We start from the raw sequence: 25,851 nt of genomic DNA on the forward strand, positions 1-25,851 counted from the left end.
ATAACCACGGTGAAAGCACATATTCTTGTTATCTCGCACGCGCGTCACCCCCAACACATAGCAAACATTATAGCCTACGGGAAAATAACCTCAAGCCAAGCTTAAGCAAAATACTTACCTCAATTGCGCAAGAATTAATACTCCAAAAATCCCCTGCCTCTCGAATCGGCCTCCGAAAGGGTCAAATCTTGCCAAAGATCATTCAATAGTGTCAAACAAGGATATAAGAATCAATTCCAAACAATGAAGTTTCGATCTTGATTCAATTATCAAAAAGTCAACTCGGGCCCACATGGTCAAAATCCGAGTCAAGGGATAGATCACTATTACCCATGTCCCATGAGTCCAAATATATGATTAAATTTAAAAATCGAATCCAAATCGACTCTCGAAACCTTAAATTCCACTCTCTTAAGTTGTAGAAAAAATCCCAACTCAAATTTTCATGTTTTATGTGTTAATAATTCATGAAGAATCTTGAAATAATACCAAAATGAGTAAAAATCACTTACCCCAAAGTCTTGTATGAAAGTCTCCTTCAAAGATTGCCCCTCTCCAAGTTTAGGTTCAAAATATGAGAGAACATGCTAAAATCCTGAAATATAACACTTAAGTATTCTCGCAGCGATACCCTCCGCGAACGCGGGCCAAGCCTCGCGTTCGCGAAGCATAAATCTGCTATTACCTTCGAAGCCTTCTTCGTGAACGCAGAACGCATATTGTGAACGCTAAGCACAAGCGCCCAGAATTATGCATACGCGACCCTCATCACGTGATCGCGAAGGCTAATCTTCCAGCTTGCCTCCCACGCTCCGCAAACGCGACCACCATAGCACAAATGCGAAAGCCATTGACCATACACACCATGAACACGATTCTCTACCCACGAACGCGAAGAACAAATCACAATTGCCACAATATAACCCTGCGCGATTGCGAAGCACACTAGACACCAACATAAAATCTGCAACCTCAAATAAGCTCCGGGTAGTCTGAAACTTACCCGAGCCATTTGAGGCCCCGTTCAATCATGCAAACAAGTCCGCAAACACTAACCGAACCTATCCAAAGCATCCAAAAACATAAGAGATCATCACATCTACAAATCTAAGATCAAAGCACAAATTGAACTTTTCTTAAGTTCAAGAACTTCCAAACTTCAAACCAAGCGTCCGATTCAAGCCTAACCAATTCAAATTCCATCCAAACTTTGCACACAATTCCCAAATGAGAAAGTGAACCTATTCCAAGTTCCGGAACCACAATCCGAATCTGAGATCATCAAAGTTAACCCCTAGACAAACTTATGAACTTTCCAATTGTTCAAACTTCCAACTTTCGGCAATTAGAGCCAAAACATCCTAGGAACATCCAAATTCAAATCCGGACATGCGCCTAAGTCCAAAATCACCATACAAACTTTTTGGAACCATCAAAATACCAATTCGAGATTGTTTACATAAAAGTCAAACCTTGATAAACTCTTATAACTTAAGCTTCCACAAATGGAACTAAGTGTTCCAATTCACTCCAAAACCTTTCCGAAATCAAACCGTCCATTCTCGCAGGTCACAAAATAATAAACAAGAATATGGGAAGCATCAAATAGGAAAATAAGACTCAAATACACAAAATGATAGACCTAATAGTTACAAAACTTCTCAACAACTGATTGAGTATACAATTGTAAGGACGTGGTACCAACTAACCGCCTCATTATCTCTTTTCATATATTCGTAAACCTCTTAGCTTCAACAAGTTTTGCATGTCTTTTCCAAATATCGAAGGCTTAAAAATGTTAACCTTTATCCTAAAGTCTTACTCCTTCCACTTATTTTATCTGCTTAGTTGTATGCGGTCGAAATAGATTTCGGCCTTCGTATGATCGATCGAGTTCGAAACATAATCGATCGAAGCGAGACTTCGAGTCGGGTTCTGAAGATGGTACAAACAAGCTTCGAGTCCGAGGAGCCGATATCCTTATTGAGCCCGAATCCAAATCGAGCTATGATGCAAAGAAAGGTTATCGAGCTTATGATCTAGAGACCGACCAACATCGATCCCGAATCAATTCAAGGGTCCGAGTTAGAATCGAGCTCAAGTCAAGACTGAAGACTCGAGTCAATATCGAGCTCATAAACAAGAGCAATTGCAATCCCACTAGAGGAGAGAATCTCGACAGAAATTGTGAAAAAGCTGATTTATCATGGTCTCCCACTATGTATTTTTAATTATATTTAAAGTAAGATCCCTCTACTATAAAAAGGGATGGTTATCATTTCGGTAGGGGGCAAGTTTTATGCTTATATTGTAATCCAAATACCATATTCTCCCATGGTGAAGAGTTGTTCTTTCAAGCGTCATAAACTGATTCATCTTGCTTAGTCCTAAAAATTGCTTTCTTTACAACTCTGTTTATTTTGCACTCTTTGCGGTCCATATTTGATATTTTCTTTAATCCTTACGATTTGTATTGAGATATATCACATATCTTTAGAACTATGAATAAATTCAACTCTAACCGTTTTTCGGGTAAACAGTTTGGCGCCCACCATGGGACTAAGGATAACAGTGGTTATATGATACGAATCTTAAAAAAAAAACACGCCATTGTGTTTTGCGCTTGTTTCCAAAAATATCTTAAATTTCGGATTAGCTACGACTAACCATAAATCAAATGGCTTCACCAATCGACAACGGGACCGGTCTTCAAGATGAAAACAATAACTTGACACCCAGTACTGAAAGACCACTGGTAAATGACGTTGGAGCTCAAATCGGAGCGCCAATAGATATCAATTCGCATGTGGCCATTGAGGTGAACCTACATGCCGAACCCGAGAATAACATCCATGGTGGCACTCGGTCTGCAGCTCGAGATACCCATAACGTCGAGGAAAATGGCGTTAGCTTGCGTATGATTTTTGAAATATTGCAAGCCCAACATGCAGCAATAGCTCAGTTGCAGAACCAAACCCAACTACAAAGCAGACAGGAGCCCAGTCCACCTCGAGAAACCACCCACAGAATGGAGCTAGCCGTAGTGAAGTCAAATGAGCAAGAATCAGGGACCACTCCCGAAATTGCTAAATTGCTTGAGGAACTCACAAAGCGAGTCGAAGCCAACGATAAAAAAGTAGAAACTTATAACTCTAGGGTCGATCAGATCCCGGGAGCTCCACCAATGATAAAAGGGTTGGATTCGAAACAATTTGTGCAAAAACCTTTTCCCTCGAGCTCAGCCCCAAAACCAATCCCTAAATAATTTCGTATGCCCCTAAATTCCCAAATATAACGGAACGACCTGTCCCAACGAGCACGTCACTTCTTACACATGTGCCATCAAGGGGAATGATTTAGAAGACGATGAAATCGAATCTGTGTTGTTAAAGAAAATAGAAGAGACCCTCTCGAAGGGGGCAATGATTTGGTATCACAACCTACCACCAAATTCCATCGACTCATTCGCCATGTTAGCAGATTTATTTGTGAAAGCACATGCCAGCGCCATAAAAGTTGCAACAAGGAAATCAGACCTCTTCAAGGTAAGACAAAAGGATAACGAGATACTGAGGGAGTTCGTATCTCGTTTTCAAATGGAACGAATGGACTTGCCACCAATCACAGACGATTGGTTTGTCCAGACTTTCACTCAAGGTTTGAACGAATGAAGTTCGACGGCTTCACAGCGATTAAAGCATAACCTGATCGAATACCCAGCCATCACGTGGGCCGACATGCACAATCGGTACCAATAAAAAATTAGGGTCGAAAATGATCAATTGAGGTCTGAACCCGTTGTTCGAAGGGATACTAATTGAGAACAAGGTCCGATCGGCGATCGATACCAACCATACAACGAAAGCCACAGAGTCAGTGAATTGAGACATAGCCTCAGGCAAAATAACAAAAGAAGTGATTGACGTCAAGGGTCCCGGGGGCTGATGAACAGAAGTAGGTTCGATAGGCCTGTCGGATCTAAGGAAGCACCTCGGTTATCGGAATATAACTTCAGCATCGATGCATCTGCCATCGTTTCGGCCATCGGACGCATCAAAGACACTAAATGGCCTCGACCCATGCAGACCGATCCTGCCCAGAGGAATCCCAATCAAATATGCGAATATCATGGCACCCATGGCCACAGAATGGAAGATTGCATGCAACTAAGAGAGGAAGTAGCCCGGTTATTCAACAAAGGGTACCTTCGAGAATTTTTGAGCGATAGGGCGAAGAACCATTTTAAAAATAGGGATTTCGGAAAGCAAAACGAACAAGAAGAACCACAGCACATCATTCACATGATCATCGGCGGCACCGATACCCCTCAGGGACCAGTGCTTAAATGCACTAAGACATCGATTGTGAGAGAAAAGCAATCTCGAACTCAAGATTACACACCCATAGGAACTTTGTCCTTCAATGATGAAGATGCAGAAGGAGTCATACAACCTCATAACGATGCACTGGTAATATCCGTACTCATGAATAAAACTAAAATTAAGCGTATGTTGATTGATCCAGGTAGCTCGGCCAATATCATTAGATTGAAGGTCGTAGAACAGCTCGGCCTGCAGGACCAGATCGTACCCGCAACCCTGGTTCTAAACGGATTCAATATGGCATGTGAAACCACCAAAGGTGAGATAACTCTACCAATAAACATGGCCGGAACCATCCATGAAACAAAGTTCTACGTGATCGAAGGCGACATGAGATACAACGCCCTTTTCGGAAGGCCATGGATCCACAACATAAGAGCTGTACCTTTGACCCTACACCAGGTCCTCAAATTTCCAACATCGAGATGAGTCAAAACAGTGTACGGAGAACAACCAGTCGCAAGAGAAATGTTCACCGTCAAGGAAGCGAAATCAATATCCTCGTCTTCGCCAGTAAAGGGATCGGGCTTAGAAGGGGAACGGGATACCAAATAGCAATCACAGACATCGGCTTTGACCCAACCAGATAACCAGAAGATCGAAGAAGATGATGATTAGAGGATCTATCGATCCTTCGTGATTCCCGATGACTCCGACGCCACCAAATCAACAATTGAGGAGCTGGAGCAAGTCATACTAATCGAGCACTGGCCCGAACGGAAGGTATACTTGGGAATGAGGTTGAGCCCCGAACTTAGGAAGAAACTTATTCAATTTCTTATCGATAACATTGATTACTTTGCCTGTTCCTATTTAGATATAATAGGGATCCCACCGGACATAACTACGCATCGGCTAAGCTTGGACCCTAGGTTCAGACCGGTGAAGCAAAAGAGAAGACCCCAGTCCGAGGTAAAGCACGCATTCATAAAGGACGAGGTAACCAAACTTCTCAAGATAGGGTTCATTCGGGAGGTGAAATATCCCGAATGGTGAGCCAATGTAGTTGTAGTGCCTAAAAAAGGGAACAAACTTAGAATGTGTGTGGACTATAAGGATTTGAACAAAGCATGCCCCAAAGATTCTTTTCCGCTGCCCAACATCGATCGCATGATCGATGCCACGGCCGGCCATGAGATCCTCACTTTTCTCGATGCCTATTCCGGGTATAATCAAATCCAGATGAACCTGGAGGACCAGGAAAAGACTTTATTTTTTACCAAATATGGAACATATTGTTATAACGTGATGCCCTTCGGGCTAAAAAAATGCAAGGGCTACTTACCAACGCCTAGTAAATAAAATGTTCGAAGAATAAATAGGTAAATCAATGGAAGTTTATATTGATGACATGCTAGTTAAGTCCCTACGCGCAGAGGACCATTTGACCCATTTGCAGGAAACATTTGAGATTTTAAGAAAATACAACATGAAGCTCAACCCCGAAAAATATGCTTTCGGGGTCGGTTCGGGAAAGTTCCTCGGCTTCATGGTGTCAAATCGGGGAATTGAGATTAACCCCGATAAAATCAAGGCCATCGAAGACATCACCATCGTGGACAGCGTGAAAACTATACAAAGGCTAACGGGACGGATTGCAGCCTTAGACCGATTCATTTCGAGATCATCAGATCGAAGTCACAAATTTTTCTCTCTACTCAAAAAGAAGAACGATCTCGCTTGGACCCCGGAATTCCAACAGGCATTAGAGGAACTAAAACGATATCTATCAAGCCCACCACTACTTCACACTCCAAAAACAGACGAAAAACTTTCCTTGTACTTGGCAGTATCGGAAATCGAAGTAAGTAGTGTCCTAGTTCGGGAAGAGCAAGGTACGCAATTTCCCGTTTTATTATATAAGTCGGACCTTAGGAGAAGCAGAAACTAGATATCCGCACCTAGAAAAATTGGCACTTGCACTGATAAGTGCCTCTAGAAAGTTAAGACCATACTTTCAATGTCACCCCATATACGTATTAACCACTTACCCGTTTCGTAATATTTTGCACAAGCCCGAACTATCAGGCCGATTGGCCAAATGGGCCATCAAACTCAGTGGGTACGATATCGAATATCAACCCCGTACGGCCATCAAGTCTCAAATTTTAGCAGACTTCGTGGCCGATTTCATACCAACCCTCGTACCCGAAGTCGAAAATGAACTCCTGTTGAAATCGGGTACGTCATCGGGGGTATGGACCCTTTTTACGGATGGGGCTTCGAACGTGAAGGGGTCCGGGCTAGGCATAGTTTTAAAGCCACCCACGGGTAACAGTATTAGGCGATCTATTAAAACTACTAGGTTGACTAACAACGAGGCCGAGTATGAGGCCATGATTGCAGTTCTCGAGCTAGCTAAAAACTTGGGAGTAGAAGTCATTGAAGCCAAATGTGACTCTTTGCTGGTGGTAAGTCAAGTAAACAAAACCTTCAAAGTTCGAGAAGATAGAATGCAAAGGTATTTGGACAAACTACATGTCACTTTGCACCATTTCATACAATTGACTTTACAGCATGTTCCACGAGAGTAAAATAGTGAGGCTGACACACTTGCGAATTTGGGATCATCGGTCGAGGAAGGTGACTTGAGCTCGGGGACTGTCGTTCAACTCTCAAGATCCGTGATCGAAGAAGGTCACACCGAGATAAATTCTAAGAGCGTAACCTGGGATTGGAAAAATAAGTATATTGAATACTTAAAGAACGGAAAGCTCCCATCGGACCCTAAAGATTCAAGGGCCCTACGGACTAAAGCTGCTCGATTCACGTTGGCTTCATATGGAACGCTATACCGAAGGACATTCGATGGACCATTGGCAGTATGCTTGGGTCCAGGAGATACCGATTACATCCTACATGAGGTGCACGAGGGCACTTGGGGGAATCACTCCGGTGCCGATCCATTAGTCCAAACAATAATCAGGGCAAGGTATTATTGGATTGATATGGGCAAAGATGCGAAGGAATTTGTTCGAAAATGTGACAAATGTCAAAGATTTGCACCAATGATCCATCAACTCGGAGAGCAACTTCACTCGGTCCTATCCCCATGGCCATTCATGAAATGGGGAATGGATATCGTCGGCCCTTTTCCATCGACCCCAGGAAAAGCTAAATTCATTTTATTTATGACTGACTATTTATCTAAATGGGTTGAAGCACAGGCGTTCGAGAAATTAAGAGAGAGAGGTTATAGAATTTATCTGGGATCATATCGTATGTCTATTCGGGATACCCGCCGAAATAGTATGTGACAATGGGAAATAATTTGTTGGCAGCAAAGTGACGAAATTCTTCGAAGATCACAAAATAAGAAGGATATTATCAACACTGTATCACCCCAGTGGGAACGAATAGGCTGAATCAACGAACAAAACTATCATTCAAAGCCTGAAGAAGAGGCTGAGCGATGCTAAAGGAAAATGGAGAGAAATCCTACCCGAAGTCCTTTGGGCATATCGAACAATGCAAAATCTAGTACGGGGGCAACCCCGTACTCCTTAGTATATGGGTCCGAAGCCTTGATACCAGTCGAAGTCGGCGAACCCAGTGCCAGATTTCGATACACAATAGAAGAATCAAATAACGAGGCTATGAACACTAGCCTCAAATTATCGGACGAAAAACGAGAAGCTGCTCTCATCCAATTAGCCGCCCAAAAGCAACGAATCGAAAGATACTACAATTGAAGAACCAAGCTCCGCCATTTTAAGCCCGGGGACTTAGTGCTAAGGAAATTCACCCTCAATACCCGAAATCCGGACGAAGGAAAACTAGGACCGAACTGGGAAGGACCATATCATGTTCTCGAGAACATCGGAAAGGGATCATACAAGCTCGGCATTATAAACGGCAAATAACTGTCAAGCAATTGGAATGTGTCGCATCTAAAACGATACTACTATTAAGGTACGACCCTCCCATATTCATTTACATTTCATAACTAACCCCTGCAGAAGTCCGATCAGGAGCTAAGATGGATCCTTCAGTACGAAGCCTTAGATCTGAAAGCACGCGTTGCACTCTTTTTCCCTTAGACCGGCTTTATCCCAAATGGATTTTTCGGCAAGGTTTTTAATGAGGAAACCAATGATCGTGCTATACTTGGAAATAACACGACAGTATCCGAGGCCTCTTTGCAATCGACCTCGAATACTGGAGGGCATTAGCCCTCAAATATATCAAGTTCTGATGCAAGAAAGTTATTTCGCAACAACGGGATTCTAATAGGAAAATGTTGTAAGAGCCAAATGGTCAAACAAACCATGCTCATATAGTTGGCCCGAGCCCTGACGCAAAACATGAACGCATGTATAATGACTTGCAAAGAAAGTTCTCCTCTTTTCTGATATCTTATATCCAAGAAACATTCCTCTATTTTTGAGATTTATTATGCAAACAGAATTAGGATAAATCTCCGATTTCGAGTTCGAATCTCTTACTCGACCATTACGCCTATGGGCTATATTATTTCGAGTTCAAATCATTCACTCGACTACTTAGCCTATGGGCTACTTTTATTTCGAGTTCGAGCAAGCACTCACTCGACCATTATGCCTACGGGCTACATTATTTCGAGTTTGAATCATTCACTCAACTACTAAGCCTACGGGCTACTTTTATTTAAAGTTCGAGCAAGCACTCACTCGACCATTATGCCTACGGGCTACATTATTTCGAGTTCGAATCATTCACTCGACTACTAAGCCTACGGGCTACCTTTATTTCGAGTTCGATCAAGCACTCACTCGACCATTAAGCCTACGAGCTACTTTTATTTCGAGTTCGAGCAAGCACTCACTCGACCATTACGCCTACGGGCTACATTATTTCGAATTTCGAATCATTCACTCGACTACTAAGCCTACAGGCTACTTTTATTTCGAGTTCGAGAAAGCACTCACTCGACCATTATGCCTACGGGCTATATTATTTTGAGTTCGAATCATTCACTTGACTACTAAGCCTACGGGCTACTTTTATTTCGAGTTCGAGCAAGCACTCACTTGACCATTACGCCTACGGACTACATTATTTCGAGTTCAAATCATTCACTCGACTACTAAGCGTACGATCTACTTTTATTTCGAGTTCGAGCAAGCACTCACTCGACCATTACGCCTACGGGCTACTTTTATTTCGAGTTCGAGCAAGCACTCACTTGACCATTACGCCTACGGACTACATTATTTTGAGTTCGAATCATTCACTCGACTACTAAGCGTACGATCTACTTTTATTTTCAGTTCGAGCAAGCACTCACTCGACCATTACGCCTACGGGCTACATTATTTCGAGTTCGAATCATTCACTCGACTACTAAGCCTACCAGCTACTTTTATTTCAAGTTCGAGCAAGCACTCACTCGACCATTATGCCTATGGGCTACATTATTTTGAGTTCGAATCATTCACTCGACTACTAAGCCTACATGCTACTTTTATTTTGAGTTCGAGCAAGCACTCACTCGACCATTACGCCTACGGGCTACTTTTATTTCGAGTTCGAGCAAGCACTCACTTGACCATTACGCCTACGGACTACATTATTTTGAGTTCGAATCATTCACTCGACTACTAAGCGTACGATCTACTTTTATTTTCAGTTCGAGCAAGCACTCACTCGACCATTACGCCTACGGGCTACATTATTTCGAGTTCGAATCATTCACTCGACTACTAAGCCTACCAGCTACTTTTATTTCAAGTTCGAGCAAGCACTCACTCGACCATTATGCCTACGGGCTACATTATTTTGAGTTCGAATCATTCACTCGACTACTAAGCCTACATGCTACTTTTATTTTGAGTTCGAGCAAGCACTCACTCGACCATTACGCCTACGGGCTATATTATTTCGAGTTCGAATTATTCACTCGATTACTAAGCCTACGGGCTACTTTTATTTCCAGTTCGAGCAAGCACTCACTTGACCATTACGCCTACGGGATACATTATTTAGAGTTTGAATAATTCACTCGACTACTAAGCCTACGATCTACTTTTATTTCGAGTTCGAGCAAGCACTCACTCGCCCATTATTCCTACAGGCTACATTATTTCGAGTTCGAATCATTCACTCGACAACTAAGCCTAGCTACTTTTATTTCGAGTTCGAGCAAGCACTCACTCGACCATTACACCTACGGGCTACATTATTTCGAGTTTGAATCATTCACTCGACTACTAAGCCTACGGGTTGCTTTTATTTTGAGTTCGAGCAAGCACTCACTCGACCATTACGCCTATGGGCTACATTATTTCAAGTTCGAATCATTCACTCGACTACTAAGCCTACAGGCTACTTTTATTTCAAGTTTCAAGTCTCTTAAATCCTTGTGAAAATATTCATGAGGCGTGGATAAAAGTCTTCACAAGACAGGAAACAAAACAGGAGCAAGTCGGCAAAAAGGGGGACATTTCTATATACAAAATTGTTTACATGATTGATTACAACGTAAAAAAATTAAGGACTAAGCTTCTTGGTCATCCCCAAGAACGGTCTCTTCTCTATCGGGCTCCCCCCCATTCTCGGAACCGCTCTTACCCCCGTCATCATCATCATTGTCATCATCATCGTCATCGAAAACCATGACTTCAGCATCGGCTTCGAGTTCTTTGGCCCTTTTTATTTCTTCAGCGAGGTCAAAATCTCGAGCATGTATCTCCTCTAGGGTCTCCCTCCGAGATCGGAACTTAGCAAGTTCAGCGACCCAATGTGCTCGAGTATCGGCGGTCTCGGCTGCCTCTCTTGCTTGGACCTGGGCAGCTTCAGCATCGGCACAATAGATGGCCACAAGTGCATCCGTATCGGCCTTTGCCTTCTCGGCGTCAGATTCGGCCTTGGCAAGTACAGAGGCCAACCGAGCCTCGAGCTCCTCTATCCTTCTTGCTTGGACCGAGCCTTTCTCCTTCATCATTTGAAGTTGGTTTTCAGCTGATGACAATTGGGCTCGAGCAATTTCTTTCTCTGTAGCAAAGCGGTCCATTCCTTCTTTCCACTTCAAAGACTCCGCTCTTATCACATCGACTTATTCACGGAGTTTTTCGATCATCTCGATTTTCTACTGCAGCTGTGAGACCGAAAGGTTAGCCATCGTTCCGGTATCAAGCCCATAAGCCTTTAAAAGCATTATTACCTGCTCGGAGAAATCGATCTGATCTTGGTGAGCCCTGGCGAACTCAGCTTGGAGGTCTTTTATTTCCTCTCCCATTTGGCCCAAAAGGAGTTTTAAGGAGTTCCTCTCCTCTGTAACCCGTTGAAGCTCGGCCTCGTATCGACGCAGCTCGGTTCGGGACCGAGAACATGATTATCGATGAACTGTCGCAGCCTACAAAGAAAGAAGAAACGAAGTCAGAAAAGAAAAGCAAACTTAAAGGTAACGCCATATGATTTAAGGCCTAGCTGATTCAAAGCCTGCTGCACTCTGTGAAAAAGATCTGATGCGTCACTTGTACCAGCAGTGTCTTCAACGCCGATGAACAGGTCACGAAAAGGATACTCTCCATCATGAGGCCTATCTAATTTGATGGCCCCCAAAGCTTGGGCCTCCCGAATCGCCCCTGCAGAAAAAGCAGGGAAGGTGGGCTATCCTTCGATTGCTACTGCCCCGAATGAGTCATTTGGGCATTCTCTTCGGTTCGAAAAGATTCGGGAAGAGCCCCTTCGGACATATCCCCCATCCGTCGGCTTGGATGGGAAACATCTTCGATTTCCAGCAACTCGGGGACTCTGCCCGAACCTCTCTCTGATATATCCTCAATTCGAGGCGGAGCCTTATGAACCACCATCGATCCAGCTACATATGGAATGTCGGTGGTCTTCCTTGTTCGGGTCGCCAGAGCGGATCCATCGTTCTCTTATTCTTTTTCTTCTTCATGCCTCAGACGCAGAACTGATTCTACGGTCAAAGGAATGGCATTCTTGTTAAGTTTACAAGCCATCCTCTTCTTCGGTTTTTGATCTTCGAGGGCGGGGGCTCTTTTCCTCTTATTATCTTTGACCGGCTTTGGGACAGAGGCCGAAGCCTCTTCCTCGACAGACGAGGGCCTCAAAACCGCATCCTTGCCCATACCTGCATGCGAAGATTTTGACTGAAGTATGCGAAAGGCATCTTATTCGAGTTACCGAAGGACACGAGAGGAGTGCTCACCGTGATTTTTGGCCTCCCATCGGCCCTTTGACAAGTCACGCCATGAGCGCTCGGCATATGAGGAGGTCGAAACCAGATCACGTACCCAATTCTTGAGATCGGGCACTGCGCCGGGCATCCAGGGAACCGCTGTATCACAAAAGGGGAATATTGGTGAGAAAAAAAATGAAAGAACAACTTAATAGGGGATAACAGCAAAATTACACTTACGCTTCATGTTCCACTCCTCGGGGAAAAGGCATTTTTTTGGTTGGGATCAAGTCCGATGTCCTCACTCGAACGAACCGGCCCATCCAGCCTCGATCCTTATCCTCGTCTATACTCGAGAATAGAGCCTTGGTAGCTCGACGTTGGAGTTTTATTAACCCTCCTCGAAAAGGATGAGGACGGTATAATCGGACAAGATGATCGAGTGTGAAAGGCATTCCCTCGATTTTACTTACAAAATATCGGATCAAAATAACGATCCGCCAAAAGGAAGGATGTATCTGGCCTAGGGTTATTAGGTATTTACGATAAAAATCTATGATAACAGGGTCGAGGGGACCTAACGTGAAAGGGTAAGTATACACGCTTAAAATCCCTCTCACGTGAGTAGTGATGTCCTCTCCAGGAGATGGCATTACCACCTCTTTGTTCTCCCAGTTACAATCCTTTTTTATCCGCTCGATGTGCTCTCGGGTTATCGAACAAATATATCTCGATACGGGCTCACATCGGCCAGGAACCGGCGAACCTTTATCGAATTTGAAATCGGAGGTAAGAACACACGCCGCAGGAACTAACTCCTCAGAACGAGGATCCACCGGTGTTTTATAGGCAGCGAATTGGGAAGAAGAAGCTTTTTCTTATTGGGGGATGGTTTTGGATGTCTTCACCATTTTAGATTTAAAGAAGGTGACGAAGATTTGGTAATTTGGAAGAAGAATTTTGCAAAAGGAACCACTGATTTGTGAATGGACTCAGAGAGTACGAAAAGAAAATTGGAAAATTTGGAAGATTGGAGTTGCAAAAGTACTAAATGATAAAAGGAAGGGATATTTATAGGTTCAGGCAATGGCGTTTCAGTATCAGCGGTGGCCGACCATCGTCTGACATGTATTAAATACCTTGAAAAACTAAATCGATGGGACAGCTATCACGTGCGTCATGGTCGAGCCCAATATAAACGTCAGCTTGTAATCCGATCGAGCCGTTAAAAAATTATATCGTTTCTCACCACATTCTTCTTGAGAAACAAGGGGACTATCTATATGCGGTCGAAATAGATTTTGGCCTTTGTATGATCGATCGAGTTCGAAACATGATCGATCGAAGCGAGACTTCGAGTTGGGTTCTGAAGATGGTACAAACAAGCTTCGAGTCCGAGGGGCCGATATCCTTATCGAGCCCGAATCCAAATCGAGCTATGATGCAAAGTAAAGTTATCGAGCTTATGATTCAGAGACCGACCAACATCGATCCCGAATCAATTCAAGGGTTCTAGTTAGAATCGAGCTCAAGTCAAGACCGAAGACTCGAGTCAATATCGAGCTCATAAACAAGAGCCGTTGCAATCCCACTAGAGGAGAGAATCTCGACAGGAATTGTGAAAAAAGCTGATTTATCATGGTCTTTCACTATGTATTTTTAATTATATTTAAAGTAAGATCCCTCTACTATAAAAAGGGATGGTTATCATTTCGGTAGGGTGCAAGTTTTATGCTTATATTGTAATCCAAATACCATATTCTCCCATGGTGAAGAGTTATTCTTTGAAGCGTCATAAACTGATTCATCTTGCTTAGTCCTTAAAATCGCTTTCTTTACAACTCTGTTTATTTTGCACTCTTTGCGGTCCATATTTGATATTTCCTTTTATTTATGATTTGTATTGAGCTATATCACATATCCTTTACGAATAAATTCAACTCTATTCGTTTTGCGGGTAAACATTAGTGTTTAACTAAAGACAGAATTTAACAAAGAAATATTTTTGTTATATATCAAAAGCATATTTATTGACTTATGGTTTTAAAAATGCTATGATATTTATGTGACTATGTAAATGCTTGTCATTAAGGGCAAAATGTAAAATTTAGAGTTAATAGATTTCTGAATATGAAAAAGTTTTATTCATTTTGTAACTAACTAAAAAAAAGAGTGTCTAACTAAAAAAAAAAAAAAGAGTGTCATCTAAAATAAAACATAGACTGCAAGTAGAAATGAAAAATGCAGCATTGTGTACTTGGTGTACACATAACACATGCTCGTGATAGTTTTCGTGATTCCACTTAACATGACGGAAACATACAAGAATGTAAACTCTTTTGAGTGACATATCAACCACAAAAATGAGCTCTTTTAGTGATTTGTTTTTCTTGATAATTGGATGGACCGCACATGCCAAAGAGAAATCAATCTTGACCTAAACGTGTAGTCCAGAAAACGTTTGGTAATCTATTCATCTTTCCTTGCAGAATAGTATTACTTATCATAAATACCAAGTATAAATTATTTTGTATCTGTTAAAAACTGAAAGTAAGTCTACCACATACTGAAAGCAGAAAAGTATGAAAGAGAAAGCATAACTAGAGTTTTAAAAAAGAAAAAGAAAAAGATCACTAATCAAACTTTACAAGTAAAATATGCAAGGGCTTTGACCCTCGTCTTTACCTTTCAAACTTCAAAATTACTCTTCATTCTTGAAGTGAGCATGTAGAATACGGGTTTAATTTACAGCATAAAAATAATTACACTATCAGATTATGTTAAAAGTAAATAAAGGTAACTACTCATAGAAAAAGAAAGAAAAAGAAGGTAATCCATAATCACTAAAACTAACTAAGATAATAACACAAGCAATTGTCTACGACATGTTACATCGCACAAACTGTTCATTTACATTGTCGATAGATATAAGGTAAAATGATAAATCCATAGCTTATTCAACAAATGCTTATGCTGTGGAAAGGTTGCATATACTACAAGGTAGTGAGAACTACAAATGATCTCCCACGGGCAAACTTGATCAATTCCCAATCAGTTCTGGAAGTTTTACTCAGGCCTTTTGTAATAATCATCAACCTAAAAGAGGAAACCATCTTTCGCGAAAATCAGACTGGTAAGAAATCATGAAAAGGAGAAGCACAAGGAGCAAGCCAACTCCCCAAGGAGTTCCACCAGCTCTATGAAATGATTCTTGATCAGGCAACGGAATAAAGAACAGAGATTTCTCCAAGCTTGAAAGCAAATGCACAACTAGCAGCAACAGCAAAGGAGATACGATGAGAACGAGCTTCATCTGATCCATAATTCCTTCAAAAATAGACTCATAGTTGATGTACCATGTTATACTTACAAAGGAGAAGAGAACAAGAAAGAAAAAACATAAGTGTATTGAAGGAGGTTGTGAAGAGTAATTGTCAGCCATTTTTCTAAAAAGGGTTTCTGAAAATTTTCTTGAAATGTCTTGAATAATGACTTGTTAGGTTCTTGAAGAAGAAGACTATGGGCTTTTATATAGACTTGATTGATATTTTAGGGTTTAGTGATTTCTTTTAATAGATAAAAATTGATGAATGACTTACTAATGAAGAATAGCTAGAATTGAAGAAAGAGAAAATGACACTTTTCAAGTTAGCTTTTGGATACATTGTAAGATTCTTTCTTTTTGACGATCCACAAATATGCATGCAATTGGCCGGTGACTTTTTTAATATGGTTAACGTCTTTATTAAAATAGTGGACAATGAAATTGCTGACACATGTCACCGGCCAGGGCCAGAACCTGAAGTGGACCTCTTATGTTTTATGAGAAAAGTTTAAAACCGTAAATCTCTTGACAAATATTAATGAATAAAAAAATTAACATTATTATAGGTTAAAATTTAATGATAATATAAAAAAATCTTTAAATATAACTTAAATTCATATTTTATTATCACAGGAGTATAATTTAATGTGAAATTACACCTGTAGTTTGCTTAAGCTGACTTTAGTGCACCCCTTATATTTTGGAAAATCATTATACAACCCTCCCTTCTGATTCATTTCTAGGATAATGGTATTTTTGTTGTAATGAATTGATTTATTGGAGATTTCTGGACCATATGTAGTGCTTTTTGTATTCAAAGCCTATTTTTAAAGACAAATAAAAGCAATATCTCTATCTTAATATGATGATTTAATTTCTTTTTCATTGATTTTGTCGAATAAAAAGTAAAATAGTAAAATAACACCTTTTGGTATACACTTTACTGATTGGAGTCTTGGAGACGATCAGATGATTGTAATTTTGACTTAAGGAAGAAACCTCGTAAATATCACAAAGTAAAGACATTATGACTTATCACGATCTCAAAATCCATCTAGTCGTGATGACACCTAACCCGACTCGTTAGGTAAGCCAGATAACAATCAATACAACTCTAATGAAATGATAATAATCAATAAATGAAATAACTGGAATTTCATACAATAACTCAAGAATTAGTAGTGTAAGTCATGAACCACTAAAGCTTAGATTTACAAGCTGGTATAAAAATAAATACAAAACATGTATGAAATATACATAAAAAAGATTTGATTCTAAAACTACCAAGGACAAGTGGTAGCTATATCCAGAAAGAAAGTACATTTTCATTGCCAGATCCCGTTATCACAATATCTCAGCTCCAAGATCTGCATATAAGGTGCAGAAGTATATTATGAGTACAATCGACCACATGTACTCAACAAGTATCATAACTAACCTCGACGAGGTAATAAAAGAAAGAATTATAAATGATATTCGCAATCACCTGTACAAGTACATAAATTCCAATAAGTATAGAACATAAATATGATCAAATCATGAAATCACAGATAAAACCACCTTGGTGCTCACAATTTTCTTAACGTATTACGCTCAGTCAAGAATCCGGCATATAAAGAAGATATGCAAATAAATCGGGTAAACAACCAAGAAAATTGCAAGTAAAGATAAAATGCAACAACTTAATAACAATCTGTTGCGGCACCTAATCCGATCCAAATAGAAATCACATCATGGCTCTCAGGCCCATATCAGAATCTCAGTAACTAAACCAAACCAATAACTAGCTCTCCCAGAGCTTACATCAACCAGAAATCAGTCAGTTTCTCACAATCCGCGTGTACAACATCAATAAGGCACATGAGAGAGTGATCCTAGGGCGATGGATCCATATCCACACGTTGCACACTGTAGTCACGTACAATCCGTTGGGCGTGGTCATATGCTCAATATCATAATCCGTCCGGCATGGTCACATGCTCAATATTACGGATCCGCCCAACGTGGTCACATGATTAATAACACAATCCGCCCAGCATGGTCACATGCAAAATAACACAATCCGTGCAGCCTGGTCACATGCTCAATGCAATGCGCCTGGCATAGTCACAGTCACAATATCACAATCCACCCGGTGTGATCACAGGTACAATATCACAATCCGCCCGACGTGGTTACATGCACAGTATTACTATCCGTCCGGCGTAGTCACAAACACAATATTACAATCCGCCCGACGTGGTCACATGCTACCAATCAAATCCATATCACACATAAAGCAAATATGCAAGAACACATGCACATGTTTAAAGTATATCAAATTTCATACTCTTGGACTGGTATAAGTGACATGCTAAGGTGTATGCATGTGCACGTGTGATATCATAACTCAAATCAGGTAAATACATCACAAAATAATAACTATCAGGTTTAATCAAGAGATTAACCTCTGTGTAACCTCAAACATGGCTTAAATAGCTCACAGCAGGGTTACAGATAAGAGAAACATCACAGCATGAAGCTTAACAATCAATTCAAGGCATATCATAGCCTAAGCACTACTCTTAGCATGGTTAATATCCCGGTGCACACACATGGGATTAGCCCCACACATGTGCGCCACCCATAACACGTAGCTATCACAAATAACTCAGCCAACTAGTGCCTCAACCAAGTTTAGGTAAGATACTTACCTCAAGCAAGCCAAAAAAATACTCTAGAAGTGCCATCGCGCACGAATCGACCTCCGAACAGTTCGAAACTAGCCAAAAGCAACTCAAAAACATCAAATAGTGCCATAAAAACTAGCCCAAACGATAAATGTCGAATCTTTAATCAAATACTCAAAGTCAACCCGGGTCCCGCACTTCATAACCGGACAAAACTCATAATTTCCAACAATCCATTCGAATACGATTTTAACCATACCAATTACATCCAATTCCAACTCTGTATTGATGTTCAAAACTCAATTATTCACTTTAGAAAAGTTTATACAAAAATCCCTATTTTTTTTTAAATTCATCAATCAAACGGCAAAATCAACGATGGAATCATGTAAAATAAATAAATTCGAGCTAAAAATACTTACCACAATCAAATCGTGAAAATCCCCTCAAAATCACCCAAATCCGAGTTCTATAACTCACAATGTGATTTAAAATAACTCGAAGTCCGAAATAGAGTACTTATATGCACTGCCAGTGGTACCTTGTGATCGCGGTTGTACCCTCGCGATCGCGATGCTCAAAATACACTGCCACAAATTACACTTCGCGTTCGCGACACTTATCCTGCGAACGCGATGACCACTGATGCCATAACTATAAGAACGCATCGCCTCCCACGCGAACACAATGATCAAAACCCCCCCAACTCCCTCACTGAAATGCGATCGTTTCACCTATGCGAACGCGAAGAACAAATCTCTCTAGCCCAGCATACAACCTTCGCAAACGTGGTTTCTCAACCGCGAATGCGAAGAACAAACGTCAACTGGCCCAAAATTCCTCTACGCGATCGCGAGCGTAGCTCCACGATCGCGATGCTCTATAGAAACACCAATAATCAGAAACTCCCAAAACAAATAAGAATGGCTTGGAACTACCCCGTAACTTACCCGATCCCCTCGGGACCCTATCCGAACATACCAACATGTCCCTTAATTGCCAACTCTTCAAATTGCCAATTTTCGCCAATTAGAGCCTAAACCATCTAGGAATATCCAAAGGCAAATCCGGGCATGCACCCAAGTCCAAAATTAATATCAAGACCTAATGGGATCATAAAAACTCCAATCCGAGTCAAATACAAAAATAATCAAACTTGGTCAACTCTTCCAACATAAGGCTTCATAGTTGAGAATCATTTTTCCAAATCAATCCTGAACCACTCGAAAGCCAAAATCGATGATACGTGCAAGTCATAATACACCATATGAAGCTACTCATGACCTTAAACCACCAAACTGAATGCAAATGTTCAAAATGACCGGTCGGGTCGTTACATTCTCTTCCATTTAAGCATATGTTCGTTCTTGAACGTGCCAAGAGTCGTAATAAAGCCATCAAATCACTGTATAGACTCACCATACACGTACCCATGGGTGATCCCAAGTCACCCCCAATCTATAGAAGCTTGACAATACACCCCAACTGAAGACCCTTTCTTCAACCTTAGCCCATAAACCTTGAAACCCAATCTCTAACATCCAGAATTCATTACAAGACCCGAATCTCACAACTGTACACTGTATAAGTATGAACAAGATGTATCAGCCATAACCTAAGATGTAATCACATGATTTACCACATAACTCGGATACTCATAGTAATAACTTTCGACCACAATAGCTACTCAATAACGAATTCGGTACTGGTAACAAACCTCATATCAAATAAAACCTTGTTCTAAGCCTTCGCACACTCCCGATGATGAAAGAAACACGTTGAAACGCATAACCACTCATCAGATCAACTAGTTGTGGATCTCTCTCGCCCGATAAGAACTATTGCCAAATTATAAGCTGGCTTCTGACATTATTCTCCCAAACATACCTTAATCAAATACGATAGTACTAATTCCAGGTCCAAAATCTCATCTCATACAGTACAAGATGCTCGGCCGACATGCCACACAAATACTACCTAAATCCACATACCGTGCAATTCGTGCACCAAACAAGCAACGACTCAAATGCACCAGTGATGGAAAGAGAAACAAATAAGAGAACCGTCTCACAATCTCAACAGATACCACCAGGAAGCGCAATGCTATGAACCCATCACACAAAGGAAACAAAACACACGAAATAAGCACAAAGGATCATATCCCAATCATAACTCCGCTGCAATGCATGATCCAATCCAAACATCAGTCTACATGGAATACCTTGAGCCATGATGCTCACAATCAACAACCATATGCATATCAACAACAAACACGTGAAGCTCATGATCATAACCATAGAGAAACAGGTAACACCACATATCACAAACTGGAAGACCATAACCTAGGCGCAATCAGCTATTCAACACCACAAAAACCATCTCGCTCTAATTCCGCCACAAGGCCCAAACATAATCGCATCATCTATGTAAATAGTCAACAGTCTCATAACTCATCGTAGCATAGAAGAGTAACACATAGAATACGAATAAGGTCAACTCTTACCGATGACACACCCATCAACCATGGCTGTGTTAGGTAAACAAATTCGTCCCGATGTAAAATATACATCCTCGATAGGTCTACCAGTGGCATCCAAATCAATTCTAATCCTCCCCAAATAGGTAGATAACCTCCAAAAAGTCCATAATAGCCTATCCATAACACATACGATCACCGTCAACCTCTCAACAGACCTTCACCATCCATAACCAAGGAACAATTTGCCTCTGAAAACCCTCATAGTCTTCAAATCCCTTGAATACAAGAATCTCCATACCCGATCCCAACTCCACCACTCAAATGACCGACACATCCCTATACATAATCATCTCATGAGAAATACTTCCATAATTCTTCCATGCCACATAGCAAAATCTGAACATCAGCAGTCGATCAACCGGGCGATTACTGTAATACCAGTCAAGCATCTGCAAGTCAAAACACAGTGCTCCATTATCAACTCTGAATCACACACATGATACACATTCTGTCAGCCATAAGCCTTCCACTTGCCCCATCTAGGAGAAACTCACAATGCACAATAAACTCCCCATGCCTTTAGAAAACATCTTTGCCAAGCCGTGTCGAAATCATCGAGAACTCTTTGAAACCCATTTGCACATAAACAAGCTAGCAGAACTGAATTCCTCTAACTCAATCAAGTCACATAGATTGCCAAGCCCAAGAGTATTGCCACAAAACACATGTAGAGTCTCACCACCGAAGAAACAGATCACTTATATTACTATGCTAATCTAAACCACTACCAAGCTGACCCATATCTTTGAATTCCCTCGAATTGCCTTTAAGTTAACACTTCTTCTTGCCAGTACACTATGATCCTTATCCCCAAGCTCACCACAAGATATCCTCTCATGAAACCACGTCATCCTAAACCCCATAAGTTACTGTATTCCCTCTTAAGAACCAAAAAATTCCGTAATCGAGATACCCACTCTGAAGAGACCTTCTGTGAATCTGAAGTTGTTTCCTTAATCTCGCTGACACTGAAACATAGAATCTATAATGATACAGAAAAATGCAAATCCCAACATCATCCCATGCAATTCTCAGATCCTGGTCGTTTACAAATCCGAAAAATTCTCGTATACCACATATCAATCTTGAACTCATTAGAAGTTTTTCGAGAGTCACCCACTCTATTCTAATCTCTAATGCACCGCCAACGCGAGCCGAATGATCTACGCTCCATTATCACGCAATCACCTAAAGATGTAACCCTACTTCTAATCAACCGAACGAATCCCTTCTCCTAGCACACTACATCTACCACAAATAGCAAATCCAGATCACTCCAAGATTTTCATATATCCATAAAGTGTAATACATCATGCATCCAGAAACTTCCTTACTCGAGCCATCCCCGAAATCAACCTCTTCAAGTCACAACTAATCCTCAAATATGCCTCATAGAGAAACCAATATAACACATAACCATGCAATCTAATCGTCAATAGGAGACTTCCCCATTTGGCTCGAAGCCATAAAACATAATATCCGATAACCCACAATACCCTTACTCCATAACTGTCATAATCCCGCACTGAAATTCAACCAAACTCTTCATATGATCTCGTAGCACTAGCCATAGAATACCTCAAATCTTCTCCTAAGTGCATCTACATCCTCATGACAGTCGTGAGAACTTCCTCAAATGACCCGAACACAAATCGTAGTAGATACACGTCCTACTGGTAGAAGGAAAACTCTCCACAGAAAACATCATGAGGATCACACATTCGTAGATTATCCCGTAGGTGACAACCCACTTGCTCAGCCTCAAACTGGCACCTCTCTATGACCCCATCGTGGCCGCAACCACTATGCAATCGTTAAATCCTCCCGAGTATGAACTAGTCATCAAGACGTAAGAATCTACTTCTTTCCACAAATGTACATCTGAAAGATCCCTCAACACCCTCATATTTCAAGACTGTACAACATATCAAAACAAAAATCAATCATCCATAATCCTTTCACATCCAAAGCAAAATTCTTCTTGTCACACCCAAACTATCTAAACATCATGCAGTCACATTATACGCATCATATAACTATCCAACTACTCACAGAGTCATCCATCCTACTCCTAGGGATACTAACGGATATATAAGTCCAAATGCACATACTCACACAACTGAAACAACTGAGGCCAAGCTGTAGTCTAAACCTGGCCTCAAAGCCTCGAGACTGGCCTATATCTAAAACATAGAAAACACATCTCGCACCTCATCCATGACATCACCAGCCGTCAATGCACAGTTGATACTGAGTGCTCAACATAACATACGAGTGAGTAGAAGGAATTCAAAGAGATACGCTTCAAGCTGAATAAATATCGCATGATAAGAGAGAAAGATGAGAATATTCTCCTACATGCCTTGTAGCCTCTTGAAGATAAGTATGGACGTCATCATATAAATCCGCAAGACTCTACTAGACACTTACTCATGATCCTTAGAACCTATAAACATAGAGCTCTGATACCAACTTATCATTACCCCAAAATCTATCTAGTCGTAATGGCACCTAACCCGATCCGCTAGGTAAGCCAGATACCAATCAATACAACTCTAATGAAATGATAAGAAGTCAATAAATTAAATATCTGTAATTTCATACAATAACCCAAGAATTGTTAGTACAAGTCGTGAGCCACTAAGACTTAGATTTACAAGCTCGTATAAAAATAAATACAACACATGTTTGAAATATACATAAACAAGATTCGATTCTAAAACTACCAAGGCTAAGGGGTAGTTATATCCGAAATGCAAGTACATCTTCATTGCCAGCTCCCGTCATCCACATCATCTCAACTTCAAGATCTGCACACAAGGTGCAGAAGTGTAGTATGAGTACAACTGACCCCACGTACTCAGCAAGTATCATATTGATCTCGGCGAGGTAATGTAAGCAATAATTATAAATGATACTCGCCAATCACTTGTACAAGTTTATAAATTCCAAAAGTATAGAAAAGAAATATGGTCAAATCATGATATCACAGATAAAACTACCTTGGTGCTCACAATTTTCTTAGCGTATTCTGCTCAATCAAAAATCCATCATATAAAGAAGGTATGCAAATAAATCGGGTAAACAGCCAAGAAAATTGCAAGTAAAGATGAAATGAAACAACCAAATAACAATCAATTACAGCGCGCAATTCGATTCAAATAGAAATCACATCACGGTTCTCATCCCGACATCATAATCTCAGTAACCGAACCATACCAATAACCAACTCTCCCAGAGCTCACATCAACCAGAAATCCGTTGGTTTATCACAATCCGCGTGTACACCATCAAGAAGGCACATGAGATGGTGACCCTAGGGGGATGGATCCATATCTACACGCTGCGCGGCATAGTCACGTGCAATCCATACGGTGTGGTCACATGCTCAATTTTATAATCTGCCCGATGTGGTCACACACTCAATATCAAGAAGTCGCGTGGCGTGGTCACAGGCTAACACAATCCGTCCGGTGTGGTCACATGCACAAAAACACAATCCGCCTGGTGTGGTCACAAGCTCAACACAATCCTCCCAGCGTGGTCACAGGCACAATATCACAATTTGCTGGGCGTGGCCACATGCACAGTATCATAATCTGCCCGACATGGTCACATGCACAATATCATAATCTGCTCGGCGTGGTCACATGTACAATATCAAAATCCGCCTTGCATGCTTACATAGTACTAGTCCAATCCATATCACATATAAAACAGATATGCAGGAATACATGTACATGATCAAAGAACATTAAATTTCGTACTCCTGGACTGGTATAAGTAACTTGCTAAGGTGCATGCATGTGGAAGTGTGATATCATAGCTCAAATCAGGTAAATACATCACAAAATTGCAATTAGCAGGTTTAATCTGGAGATTAACCTCTATGTAACCTCAAACATGGCTTAAATAGCTCACAACAAGGTTACAGATAAGAGAAACATCACAACATGAAGCTTACCAATCAATTCAAGGCATATAATAGCCTAAACACTACCCCGAGTATGGTTAATACCCCGGTGCACGCACATGGGCTTAGCCCTACACATATGTGCCACTCATAACGCGTAGCTATCACAAATAACTCTGGAAACTAATGCCTCAACCAACTTTAGGTAAAATACTTACCTCAAGAAAGTCAAAACAATACTCTAGAAGCGTGATCCTACACGAATCGACCTCCGAACGACTCGAAACTAGGCAAAAATAACACAAAAACATCAAATAGTTCCGTAGAAAACAAACCTAAACGAAAATAGTCGAATCTTTAATCAAATACCCAAAGTCAACTAAAAGGTCAACTCGAGTCTCGCACCTCGGAACACGATAAAACTCATAATTTTCGATAACCCATTCGAATATGAGTCCAACCATACCCATTTTATCCAATTCTGACTTCGAATCGATGTTCAAAACTCAATTATTTACTTTAGAAAAGTTTATACAAAAACCTCCAATTCCTCTTTTAAATTCATCAATCAAATGCAAAAATCAACGATGGAATCATGTGAAATAAACAAACCCGAGTCAAGAATACTTACCACAATCCAAATCGTGAAAATTTCTTCCAAAATTTCCCAAATCCAAGCTCTATAACTCAAAATGTGATAAAATAACTCAAAGTCCGAAATAGAGTACTTATATGCACTGTCCAATGGTACCTTACGCGATTGCAGTTGTACCCTCGCGATCGCGATACTCAAAATACACTTCGTGTTCGCAACACTTTTCCCGCGAACGCGATCACCACTGATGCCATAACTACGCAAACGCGTCGCCTCCCACGCGAACACGATGACCAAAAACCC

General features: G+C 40.9%; 1 protein-coding gene across 1 annotated transcript; it reads right to left on the reverse strand.

The window, feature by feature from the left end:
• Nucleotides 1-10,857: 10,857 nt before the first annotated feature.
• On the reverse strand, nucleotides 10,858-11,373 carry LOC138897354 (rRNA-processing protein EFG1-like). Its single transcript, XM_070183317.1, has one exon. The coding sequence runs from the start codon at nucleotides 11,371-11,373 to the stop codon at nucleotides 10,858-10,860; it is 516 nt and encodes a 171-aa protein (XP_070039418.1).
• Nucleotides 11,374-25,851: the final 14,478 nt, after the last annotated feature.

The sequence above is a fragment of the Nicotiana tomentosiformis genome, chromosome 8, assembly GCF_000390325.3.
Source record: "Nicotiana tomentosiformis chromosome 8, ASM39032v3, whole genome shotgun sequence".
NCBI lineage: Eukaryota > Viridiplantae > Streptophyta > Magnoliopsida > Solanales > Solanaceae > Nicotiana > Nicotiana tomentosiformis.

Coding starts and splice junctions, on each gene's coding strand:
- LOC138897354 (XM_070183317.1), bottom strand. CDS start 11,373: ATGGACCGCTTTGCTACAGAGAAAGAAATTGCTCGAGCCCAATTGTCA.